Genomic DNA, 13,169 nt, shown 5'->3' on the forward strand with positions numbered 1-13,169 from the left:
AGTCATGATGAATGTGCATATTTATAAAGATTCCTAAATTTGAAACAAATTTTAAGGTTGTCTTCAATTGTTACTTTAGTATTATTTAACACATTGATTCGGAATAAAACTCTCTCAATTTTGTAATGTATTAAAGTAACAATAATTTTTTACTTCGACAGGTGGTGGTTTATCACCATGCCCTACTTTGAGTGCCACATCAGAGGTAGTGAGGGATATTCTGGGACAGAATAATGTATCCATATCTGGAATACCATCAGCTATGGACACATCCCTCCTACAGGGGGTCAGCCTTTCTGACACAGTTAATGCAAGGTAATTCTACTGATGTATTCCCTTGCCCTTGTATTGAGTATAATCATTCATATAGCATAACTCTACTTAAATGATTTGCTATGAAAAACTATTATGTTAGCAAAGTACCTTCTGTGTATACATGGTCATACACATTACTATAAAAGCATCCATATTAAATTATATAACACATCAATGACAGAGAATAACCAATCTTGATTATCCACCTAAACAAATCCTGCAAAGTGCAAGATTGTGGTGAAAAGTATTTGAAGGGATCACTAAAAATCAGTGATGACTCCATGTGTTTGAGACTGAAGATATTCCCTTATTTTTTTTACCCTATTCAGATACATAGATACCCAAAAATAACAATGACTAAAACATTTTCTGTCCATTTATATACAGTGAATACAGTGACATGGCAGCGCTTGACATGCAGACACTCCAGGCCATGGGAGCAGCTGTCCCTACTGCATCAACAGTGTCTGTGCCTTCACAGCCGGAACCATCAGTGCCAGATACCGCCTCCTCAGCACTGGGATCCATGAAGAGACCAGCAGGATGGAGCACTGTCCAGGAGCCAAAATCCTCGAGACAAACATTCCTGTTGGGGGAAAGTTATGATGAGTTACTCTTCAAAAAACTTAAACTTGAAACTGAATGTTTAAGTCTTAAGAAGAAAATTATGGAAATTCAACTTCAAAAACTGCAGAATGAATAGAATTTATATTTATACCATGTATGCATATCACTTTTTAAGGCCAGAGAGTTTACCATATGTTTTCAAAATGTAATGTATTCTTTGAAGAGAAAGATGTGAAACCTATTTTGACAGAACCATACTCCTTTTCAGTTTAAATTTATCTTCAATAATATAATATTGGTTAATGTGTGAGGTAACAGTGTGTGAAATGTAACTTCTATCAATAGATACATTGATAACATGTCATAATTTGAATGTGTTTTCATTCAACCATATTCTCATGTTTTACTACTGCTTACAGCAACATTGCATTTCAGGGTTCAAAATCTTTGTATTTGGGTGCCAATGATATGGATAAAATCAATAAAATGTAAGACCTTAGCCGACTAAGCTTGTAACACACTTTTTCCAGTTAAATATTTCATTGAACAGTATTGTGTATCTGTGTTGAATGCCTTTCATATTTTTATAAGAATATTGTTCCCACAACAAGGAGGCATACAGTTCAGGATAATGTCAAAATGATCCTCAAAAGATTTGGTAAATAGGAATAGATTAGGAATAGGGTACCAGTCATCAAATTGTGTTACTTATCTAATGTCCATTAGGGGGTGTCTATGTCACTAAGTGTAGAAAGTACTGGCTCTGTCTGTTGAGACTATCAACTGACAGGTACGTTTATCAGTGCTATAAAACATTGTTATCTATGGCCAGTGGCCAGTGAGGATGAATATCTTATTCTGTGTCACTGTATTTGATATGATGATAAACAGGGCCAGTTACTTCCGAGAAATTGTGATATGTATTACAACATTGCTTCTCTGTGTACATATCTAAACCAGAACTAATTTTAAAATTTGCTAAATTTCTTAAATATTTATAAGAAATGCGGGAAGAATTTAAATGTGTATAACTTTCAACAATAATGATAATGTATTGAAGACTTTATGTACTATCGTTCTTTTGCCTTTACTTAAGTTTTAAGTAATTTCTTATATCATATTCACATAGCTTCTTAGTGCTTAGTTCTTTGCTTAAGTTTAAGTTACCTCATGAGCTTACTTAAGTCCTTAAGAAATTTTTTAAGATATCCAATATGGCTGCCATAGGTATTCTACAAACCACCGCTAGATGAGATATACTTCAAATATATTCTGACAAAGAAATAACAAGAAGATACAGGTTAAACAAGTGTGGTATAGAATATGTGACTGGCCTAATAACTGATGGAATATATCCAAGCACCTCTCGTTCTCATGTCATGACAGAAACTGTAAAGGTTGTAGCAATGCTACATTATTTTGCTACAGGCAAAATGCAGCTATGCAAAGGGGATGATTTGGGGGTTTCCCAATCAACGGTCAGTCAAGCAATATATCAGACTGTGTCAGCTTTGTCCGATGCCCAAATAACTTTCAGTTCATCCACTTTCCAACATCGCAGGGTTGCATCTGTCGGAATCAAGCAGCGTTTTACAACATCGCTCACTTCTCTGGCATTGTTGGAGTAATTGAGTGGGATCCATGTGCAGATTATTGCACAATCTGTTGACAAACAACTCTAGAATCCTCAACAAAAGCGGACTTTATAGTTTTATTTGAACGACACATTGTGCCATCTGGATGTCACCTACTTGGAGATAGTGGCTACCCCTGCAGAAACTGGCTGCTTACTCTGTACCTGAGACCAAATCCTGGCTCACAGAGCTCCTACAATCGGTAATATTCTCCTACATTGTAAACACACAATCGTAATGAAAGTTATCCTCCTCCAAAATTACAAAAGTGAGAATTGGTTGTTGTGAAACGTATATCTATTTGTTCATATACATCGAAAGAATACATAAAAAAGTTACACATATAATAATAAGAATTCTATTTAATGACAGAAAATTCAGCAATATTTTGAAAATAAATTCAATCATAATTATGTTTAAAACTCAAAACATTGTTTTATATATCTTACAGTCAATGTGTAAAATGTGATTCACTTAGGCAGTTTAAAAAAAGCCTAAATAGTTCAGTCATTATAAAAAGTGACTTACAAATTGGTCCATTTAACAGACTAGGTAAAAATTATTAAGAGTTCAAAAGGGCTTACACACACCACAATTGTCTTATTTGGTAATTATGTTAGGATATTACAAGATAAAATAAATCAACTTTCATTTTCTTTTAATCCTATCATGTTCAATCACTGAGTGATGAAATAGAGCATAAAAATGTTTGGAATTCATTATCATTATAAATTAAATGGGCAGACTTTTCATTCACTTTGTTTTACACACTGACTGTAACATTATATATATACTGAACAACAAAAGTTCCTGTGACATTGAATAAGATTTAATGCAAAATTATGTATTTTACCAAAACTGAAACAATTTCGGTTTGCAACAAATAAAAGACTCCTGTAAGTGTTCAAATGGTTTAATTTGCCATACTGACTTCAGAAAATGTGTGATTTCATAAAAAACATGAACATGCCAAAATGTCAATTTACAAATCAATAGCGTGTGTTTCCACCGCTGGTTGCGATGCAAGCAAAACATCTTCGTCTCATGGAATGGACCAGGCATTGCACAAAGTCTTGTGGGATATCTGTCCATATCTGCTGGAGCATGTTTCGAAGTTTCTGGAGTGTCTGTGGAACACGTGGTTGACGTCGAAGACGCCGATCCATCTCATCCCACATGTGCTCGATTGGTGAGAGATCAGTTGAGCCAGCCAGCCAGGGGATGACATTCACGTTGTTTTGTTGTAGAGAATCCTGAACAAGTCGAGCAATATGAGGCCGGGTGTTGTCATGTTGAAAGGTAATGCCTGGGCCATGATGACGCAAAAACAGTAGTCCAACAGGGCCAATGATCTTGTTGCGGTAGCGCTGTCCATTGAGATTTCCTTCTACCACTATCAAACGGGTCCTCTGTCTCGCTGTAATCCCACCCCATACCATAATGCTGCCGCCCCCGAACTGATCTTCTTCCATGACACAATGATTGACGTAACGTTCACCTCGGCGTCGGTACACTCGAATCCGTTCCATCACTTGGGCTGAGGTTAAAACGAGACTCGTCAGTGAATAGAACTTGACCCACTGCATGGCCGTCCAGCGTAGATGCTGTCTGCACCACTGTAGACGTGCTTGACCGTGGTTTACTTTTAAAATGGGACGTCTGGCGGGTCTTCTGGCGACAATCCCTGCACATCTGAGGCGACGATGTACGGTTTGTGAAGATATTCATCAAAGGCCACGGATGCTTCTTGCAGTCACTGCTGGCTGGAATCGATTTCGTAGGTGTGTTGTTCGAATCCAGTTGATTCCATACATGTACTACAATATTGTAAACCAAACTTTACTTGTTGAAATATACACTAAAATATTGGTGTCACAGGAACTTTTGTTTTTGAATATATGTGTATGAGACATTTTCTGAACTGGATTCACAGAGCACATAAAAGGATCCGGAGTGTCATGGAAAGAGGCATAGGCCATCTCAAGTCATGGTTCCACATCTCAGATGGAGAGAATCGCCTTTCTCCAATTAAAGCATGTAAAATCGTTACATGTTGTGGACTTCTGCATAACATATACATGTACAAGATAAGGAATATCCCATCATCTGATAGTGTGTCTGATATTCCCAATGATGACATGAGAGCCCCCCACAGAGAGGGCGATATTCCTGGCCACAACTTGACCTTCAGGTATCACTTTGCTAACAGTCACTTTCAGTGTGAGTGATAATTCTTCTTTTAATTGCATAAAACAACTATTTAAGGAATGTATTAAACAAGAATCAGTTGACATGGTTTTTCTTTTTTTAAATAATTCACAAACAATTTATTACAACTGATTATTTAAAGTAAAATTGTTTCTGTTATTGTTAAAATATAATGTAAAATTTCTGAATCCCCAGTTTCATAAAGCAGGCTCATGTACTCATTTTCAGTGCATCTGCCCAGTTTACTTGTATGAAAAGACATCTCTCTTCCAAAAAGAAACATTATATGACAGAGAAATAGATTTTATTGTTGTAAAAACAAGACCCATATTACATAAATTCTTCCATACATTATTGTAGAGAGTCATGCACATTTAAATTCCTCCCGCATTTTGAATACAATTTTGATCGCTATTGCCAGATAATTTTTAGTATGGAACAATCTGACCAGTTACCGTCGATGCTCTCCCGTCTGCGATAGCAAGAACTTTATGTTGACAGTTAATAGTCACATTACAATAAATGTGACTTTCAGTGAGTCAATGTATGGCATTTATGGTATATAAATACATTCTCTATCCACTAAAGTTTGTTTCAAGGCATCAATAGCGGTAATCTGACCGTGGTTGCTGTAAATAACATGAGTTGTGCGATCTTCCGTAATTACATGATTAGTTTGCATACTTCAGTACGGATTTGTTGGCATGGTATTTACGGTGTTACGTGCTCATGGTAATGTCTTTGTGTTGGGGGAAAAAAACATCAAAAACTCTTCAACCCTATGTATAAGATGACCCCCCTTGAAAGCCCCCTAATTCTAGGTACGAAAAAAGTCGCCTTATACACAGCGATATACGGTACATTACAAACTTAGCACATTTTACAACTAGTTCTGGTTGAGATTAAATACACAGAGAAGCAATGCAGTAATACATGTCACAATTGTATGGAAGTAACTGGTCCTTTTTGTCATTATATAAAACACTGTTATACAGAATATGATATTCATCCTCAGGCAACGTACATCTGTTACGCTGGCCACAGATAACAACATTGTATAGCACTTATAAACATACCTGTCAGGTGATAGTCTCAAAAGACAGAGCCAGTACTTTATGCACTTAGTGACAGAGACACCATACCATGGACATCTTCCAGTTTCTCTGAGTAAGCAACACAATTTAATGACTTATACCCTATTTCTAAAATAAATTGACAAACTCTTCTGTGGATCATTTCTACATTATCATGAACTGTACGAGGGCTGGTCAAAAAGTTCTAAGCCTAACAAACAAAACCAATTGTGATAGTGTTTTTAATTTTATTTTTCAACATAATCTCCCTGCTTTTCAATACACTTCTCAAATGGATAGTGATGCTTTTCAATTCCAGTCAGGAAGAAGTTTTCTGAAGCCACCCTGAAAAACCCATTAACGGCAGTTTTGAGGTCATCGTTGTCATCATAGCGCTCTTCACGAAGGTGTTCTGTTAGGAAACAGGTGGAAATCAATTGGTACCAGGTCTGTTGAGTATGGAGGGTGAGGAAGCTCTTCAAACCTACATTGTTGCACGTACAGCAGCCTTTGCAAGTTGCGAGGTTTGAGAAGAGGCATTGTCATGAAGTAATAGAACTCCAGCAGTCAGCATTCCTTGTTCCTTTTCTTTGATAGAATCTCTCAGGCAATGAACCAAATCAGCATAGTAGACGCTGGTAATCGTCTTTTGAACTTCCTAAGTAATCAACATGGATCACACCCTTTGCATCTCATCTCAGAATACAGTGGCTTTAACTTTCTTCACTGATCTTGAAGACTTGAATTTCTTTGGTGCTGGAGAAGTGGAATGGTGCCATTCCATGGATTGATGTCTTGACTTGGGATGATAGTGGTAGACCCATGTTTCATCACCTGTTACTAATCTCTTTTTGAATTTGTCGAAATCCTCCCCAATTAGCTCTAAATTTTCACTGGCAATGTCAGTTTTTTCCTTAAGATCAGAATTTAGAAATTTTTACACCCAATGAGCAGATATCTTTTTCATCTGTACATGTTCATGAATAATAGTTTTAACGGATCCATGGCTTGGACCTGTGTCTTCCTCAAGTTCAGCAATGGTAATACGTCTTTCTGACAGTACAAGTTTTTCTATCTCCTTGATTGAATTTTCATTGATGGAAGTTGAGGGACGTCCAGTCCTAGGGTCATCATCAAGGCTTGTTCTCCTAACCTTAAACATAGCTATACAGTGGAATAGCTAGGGCACTTATTCCCATAATCTTGTGACATGGAGTCATGAATTCCTTGGGGAGTACTTTTCTCTAAAGTCAAAAACATGATGACTGCTCGGTACTCGTTCTTTTCCATTCCTTTGTCCATTTAGACCCCTATCACGTTCCACTGTCTGTCACAAATATACAAACGTTCTCATCAGACCAAATACACTTGCAATGAACTACTCAAAACAATGTACTACATTGCCCAGTTCACTTTGTTATGGCTCATAGTTGAAAGTTAGTCATGCTTAGAACTTTTTGACCAGCCGTCGTATGTCCCCATATTTTGGGAACAATTTTCTTATAAAAATATGAAAGGCATTCAACACATATACACCCTACTGCTTAATAAAATACTTAACTGAAAAAAGTGTTTTCAAACTTGGTCAGCTAAGTTCTTACATTTTAACTGTGTCATTTTGAACCCTGAAATGCTATGTTGAAAAGAATATGGTTTCATGTCAAATATTCAAATTCTGACCTAATGTTATCAATGTATCTATTGATATATGAAATTTTGCCCATTGTTACCTCACACATTGGCCAATATTATCATATTGACAATAAATTTAAACTGATGAAAAGGAGTATGGTTCTGTCAAAATAATGCTCTTTTGAAAGTCGGGTTTCAGATCTGTCTATTCAAACAAAAACATTACATTTTGAAAACATATGGTGAACTCTCTGGCCATTATAAGTGACACGTATGTATGGTACACATAATCATAGCTAAATATTAATTCTATTGATTCGGCAGTTTCTGAAGTTGGATTTCAATGATTTTCTTCTTTACTGTGTATAAATGGACAGAAAACATTAAGTCATTGTTACTTTTGAGTATCTATGTATAGATATCCATTCAAATACTTCAACCACTATCTTGCATTTTACAGAATCTGTTTCAGTGGATAATCAAGACTGGTTATTCTCTGGCGTTGATAGTTTATAGTCTTAAATATGGATGTGTTAATAGACTTGTGTATGACCACTTATGTATAGGAGGTAGTCTGCTAACATAAAGTTTTCATAGCAATTCTGTTAAGTAGTATTATGCTGTAAGAATGATTATACTCAATACAAAGTCAAGGGAATACATCAGTAGAATTACCTTGCATTAACTGTGTCAGAAAGGCTGACCACGTGTAGGAGGGATGTATCCATAGCTGGTGGTATTTAGATGTGGCACTCAAAGTAGGGCATGGTCATGGACCACTACCTGTCGAAATCAAAATTTAGTAAGTTACTTATGTTAGGAAAAACAGAGAAAGTTTTATTCCGAATTAATGTGTTGAATGATACTTAAGTAGCAACTGAAGACAACTTTACTGAGGAATGTACTATTACATTTCGGTTTTGCAAAATGTGAACTACAAAAAGTACAACTGTTTTTTAAATTTCATAAATAAACGCATAGGTACTGGATGTGACACTGTAATATAACTGATAATTTGTACAATACAATTTAAATCTTTCGTTCACTGAAAATAAATAAATGTCAAAAGAAAAATAACACAATATAATCTATTAAAATATATCCCTCAGATCTTATGTGCGCTTCTGCTGTGAAAATTTGATTAAATACTAAAATCTTGAATAAAATTGTTTCAGATAATCATTCATGGTGATATATTTTGACTGTGTTTTCTTAAACAACGCACTATCAGCTGTTTTAAATGGAAACTAAACATATGTTCTATCATAAAAATATCAACCGTGAAACATCTTAAAAGGAAATAGAATTAAACATTATTAGAATCTTGATTATATTTTGATACTGCAGACTATCCTTATAATTATATATCAGTATGGTCTGCCGTACCTGGAATGCTGCATTGATCAACTCCGCCCACTTTTCCTTTTTCTTTTGCACTGTCCCGCCTGCATCAAATTTTCCCAACAAACCATTTATTTTCTTCAACGAGCTTTGTCAGAAGCATTGTTCGGTCCTCAGTCCAGTTAGGTTTTCATTTTTTCTTGTCAGACATGGTCGATGGTTACCGGCAATGTTTTTGTCGATCAAAAATAGGTTGTCTGTCAAAACCTTTGACTTTTGCGTTTTCAACAATGAAGAGTCGTTTTTCTTAACTTTTATAGATGAGGGACTCTCCAAAACATCACTCAAGAAGGGTTAAGAAAATTCTTTGTCCAAGTTTTATAATCGCCAAATGCAACGGGTTAGACCAAGAAAAATCTTAGATATTATACTGATACTCTGCTAAGAATCATGCTTTTGACTGTTTGTGAATTGATACTTTTTAATTGCTAAGAATTTTTAAGAAAATATTTTACTCAAAAACTCAATTTCTCAGAAAATTCTTAGAATCTGTGTGAATACTGCCCCTGGTTTATCATTTACTCACCTCTGTGACAGCGTGTGTAATTTGGTTGGCTACGTGCAACCTCTTCTTATGGTACTTGCCAATCTCAGTGTTAATTATATGTTGAAGTTCTTCTTGCTCTTCCTGCAAAGCAAGTTTCATTGAAATATGTTAAACAAATTTCAAGTTATGGCCCGGAAACGATCCCTACCCTTGTTTGTGAAGAAGTATAAAATATCAAAAGGCACACTTCAGTATTATTATACCAGGTAAAATCTAAAATATATGATTTATAATAATGTACATTACTTCCATTCATTGTTTCGTTATTATACTTTCAGTCAGTCAGTCAGTCAGTCAGTCAGTCAGCCAGCCAGCCAGCCAGCCAGCCAGCCAGCCAGTCAGTCAGTCAGTCAGTCATATAATGCTCTTTGAAATCATTGTAGAAAGAGTATGTTCAATTTTACCTCTAAAGTTGTGAAATGTTGATACAAAAGGCTGGAGCTGCTGGAATATTGCACGACATAAAAGGAAAGCTGAGTATTGGAAAGTCATTCCTCTCATCAAACAGTGTTGTGGAGAGTGTTTTGTCTCTCTGAAACTTTATGCATAGATCTAAATATATAAAAACAGGTGAGGAGGTCTCACTGGTCTCTTATATTTCTAGGTTTATTTATATGACAGGTGGATAAATAGAGGTTATCACGCTTGTGTGTTTGGGGATGGTAAAAATCCTGTTTTAGGAATAAGCATTGCATTTAGCGAGCCTTGACAAGCTAAATACATAGTGCTTATTCCTAATGCAGGATATATACCATCCCCAAACACACAAGCGTGATAACCTCTTTATCATATAATGTCATTCTTCAATTCTGTGCTCGAAAAATCTCCTATCCCTCCCAAACATTGCCTAAACATTGCAAGTTTTCCTGGAATGTGCGCATAAATATATATTACATCAGAAGGTAAGTGATGTGACAGTCGGACAGTGCCCTTTATCAAAGGGAAGCTACTCTAACCCTAGTCTATGAGACGTCACGTTTGTTGACAGAGTCTGCCTGTCCTGTCATAACATTATGAAGTGCAATCAGATGTACACACTACGACAAAACGAAACAAGGTAACAATTCGTACATATTTCAGCCAAATCCAACTGTTTTATTTTGGGGAAAAGGTTCCAAGCCGCAGCGGTCACACAGAGATGGAAACTGATCCTGCTAGGCTACTGTCCTCACTAAATTGTTTCACAATTTACATCACCCGAAGTTGCCCAAACTTGTAAAATGCCTTAGCTAAGTCACAGTTAGACACTGATTTTCGGTATATAGCAATTATCCCAGTAGTTTCTCCTGATGGCTAATTCTGACTCCATCGCCGAATGACAAGGGCGACTCCCTACATGACCTTTGATATTTGCATCTCTATCTGCATATGACCCCAACAGATATAATTTTTATCCATTGGCTTTATCCTGCCGAGAAACCTACCCATTATATATGATAAAAATGTGGAAGGGAAGGGAATCGGTTATTTGACCACCATTGAACAATATCAGATCATCGATATACCTAAAGCTAAGACCTCTTGGACAAATTCCCTTGTTTTCCCTTGTTGAGCAATTCAACACAATGACCGTGTCAAAATCCTAAGGTACTAATTATACAATGACAATAATTTCAAGTCATTAAACTGAGAATGGTGTAAATATTTGGCAAAGTTGCACAAGATCTAACTTCGTTCAGGCATAACAGAAATGGATCGTTGTATATTCTGGTAAAGTTATGATACAGTTATTTGAAGGACAGCACATTTAATCAATCAAATGTTATTAAAGACCTTTCTGCTCTAGAATATTTTAACCCCCATAATGCCAGAGGGACATATATGTCACTCCTCTTCAACCCTCACTTTGAAGTCGTGTAAAATTCAAAATACATCACCCACACAGATACACTTCACAGTTTTGAATAAGGTGGGAAATTCCCTGTTCTGTGATATCATCCACTGGCATTTTAGGCCAAACAAAAGTACTGAATATGACCTCTGAAAATTAGGTACATCGTAAATGTCGCCATTTTTTACACATTACTAAATCACCACTCGCAGTGTTATTTACAGCATGTTTTGAAATCATATTAGTGATCACGGGTATCTGTCTTTTATGAAATCACCAATGATTATTCCAACATGTCGCCGATAACCTTAAATTGATTATAATGTTTTGGAAAATAAGCAAACATGAATGCTGAAGTGAACTTTCCGCCATATTGGATAGTGTTTACACAATCATGCTTCCGCATACCGGTTATGAGACGCCTGTAACATCACCTTAATGTCAAACTCAGCTGTGATATATACATCCGTGAATTCCTCATACAGAGTAGAATCAAATGACTAATGGTCTTTGTCACCAATACGAAGTGTCTAGATGAAATCAAGCAAAATAAATAAGGTGTGAAAACAAACGCTGTGTTCGGAAAACTGCACTTGTTTGAAATGTAAACAATGCAAAAATTCAGATTTTACGCAGTGTAGCATTTTCTCCTATTTTGAGCTATCCATTTGTCTACTCGTTGCATACATTGGCTCAACATTTTCAGAAAATGCATGGGAAGAGAATCGTAGGAAGAATTAGGGAATTAAAACTTGAAACATTTCAATGAATTGATAAATTCAACAGAAATAGTCAAAGTTTCCGTCCTGCGTGACGCCGTGACTGACGCACAATCATGCACGACGACAATGGTATTTAACAGAATTTTGGACTATTTCTCTTGGTTTCAATAAAAATATAACAACAAATAAAAGTACACAAATTGTCAGAATGTTTCTGATTACTTCCTTGTCACATTTAAGTAAATACGATCCCTGAATCAACAAAAGTCCCCTCGTAAATTCCCGAGTACTGTTGTCAGTGAACACACCATTTTGTAAACGTTGGTCACCGGTAGTGATGTCATACGTCGACATTGTTGTACATATTTGGTAATTTCTTTGAGGTGAATGTCCTTGAATATAAGTACACACAATCATTGTATCCTGCTGTGGACAGTTTCAATTATGATGTTGATTTTGCATATCTTTTATACATTTTTTCACACAATAAATTTCACTATGGATATTTATCATTGTTCAATATGATATCATACATAGATTTTGGCCACACAATATATGAACATTTGATAATCTCCTGTTTGTTTGAACATTGTTTACATAAGAAATTTATAAGTTTATGGTGTCGCATACGATATTATTTCCCTTTAGACAAGTGTTATAAGATGAAATGAAAATGTAAATGCAACGCGACGTCTTCCTTTGGAGTGTTATAGTCAATATTGTAATTTCATAAAAACAGGTTAATGAGCAGCCGTTTCATTTTATTCTAAAATTACAACTGAATATATTACTTTAACAAAATGGATAATATTTGTTGTTAAAATATGTGCTCAATGTTGGAGGAATTATCTGGGTCTTGGAATTGTTGCTCATGTCGTTACTGATATACAGAAATGTGATACCTAACGACACATGTGCCAGGTGCGCGCTATAGTCACAAACAGTTTACGAATTATTCCTCTCGTTTTGTATTATATAATCAATGGGTTCACCCTTTTTTCAATATTGTGATCACAGGATTTTGAACTGTTTACTTTATTTCTCCAAGAATTGTGCAAAGTATAAAAAATATAAAGCGTGTCATGTACCCCGTTGGTCGAGATTTATATGATTATCCTGATATTTTCAATACCAAAGGAACTTTCTTCGCATCTTTTATTGTATGATTCTGAGATGAGATGAAGAGAAAAAATCACATAATAATGAACAAATACATGTCCAATATTGAATATAATTTTA

The 13,169-nt window shown here is 35.7% G+C and overlaps 2 protein-coding genes and 1 long non-coding RNA gene across 4 annotated transcripts in view; 1 reads left to right on the forward strand and 2 right to left on the reverse strand.

The window, feature by feature from the left end:
• Window positions 1–13,169, reverse strand: part of LOC124148419 (uncharacterized protein C20orf96-like) — a 161,186-nt gene that overhangs the window by 20,697 nt on the left and 127,320 nt on the right. For both annotated transcript variants that reach the window (XM_046519503.2, XM_046519504.2), the window contains exon 9: window positions 9,357–9,458. In XM_046519503.2, coding sequence (XP_046375459.2) covers window positions 9,357–9,458 — 102 coding nt within the window. The remainder of the gene's footprint in view (window positions 1–9,356; window positions 9,459–13,169) is intronic.
• On the forward strand, window positions 178–1,422 carry LOC125381650. The gene is made up of 2 exons (XM_048398839.1): window positions 178–315; window positions 703–1,422. The coding sequence occupies exons 1-2, from the start codon at window positions 263–265 to the stop codon at window positions 1,016–1,018; spliced, it is 369 nt and encodes a 122-aa protein (XP_048254796.1). The 5' UTR covers window positions 178–262; the 3' UTR covers window positions 1,019–1,422.
• On the reverse strand, window positions 811–9,346 carry LOC124148420. The gene is made up of 3 exons (XR_006862962.2): window positions 8,816–9,346; window positions 8,105–8,212; window positions 811–901 (listed from the first exon to the last, which is right to left on the reverse strand). It is a non-coding gene; the product is annotated as an uncharacterized LOC124148420 (long non-coding RNA).

Source organism: Haliotis rufescens, unplaced genomic scaffold, assembly GCF_023055435.1.
Source record: "Haliotis rufescens isolate VD_foot unplaced genomic scaffold, xgHalRufe1.0.p SCAF_19, whole genome shotgun sequence".
Taxonomy (NCBI): Eukaryota; Metazoa; Mollusca; class Gastropoda; order Lepetellida; family Haliotidae; genus Haliotis; species Haliotis rufescens.

Bases quoted from the DNA above. Each gene is read 5' to 3' on its own strand.
- LOC125381650 (XM_048398839.1), top strand. From the start codon at position 263: ATGGACACATCCCTCCTACAGGGGGTCAGCCTTTCTGACACAGTTAAT. The intron at 316-702 runs GTAATTCTACTG...ATTTATATACAG, and splicing joins TCTGACACAGTTAATGCAAG to TGAATACAGTGACATGGCAG.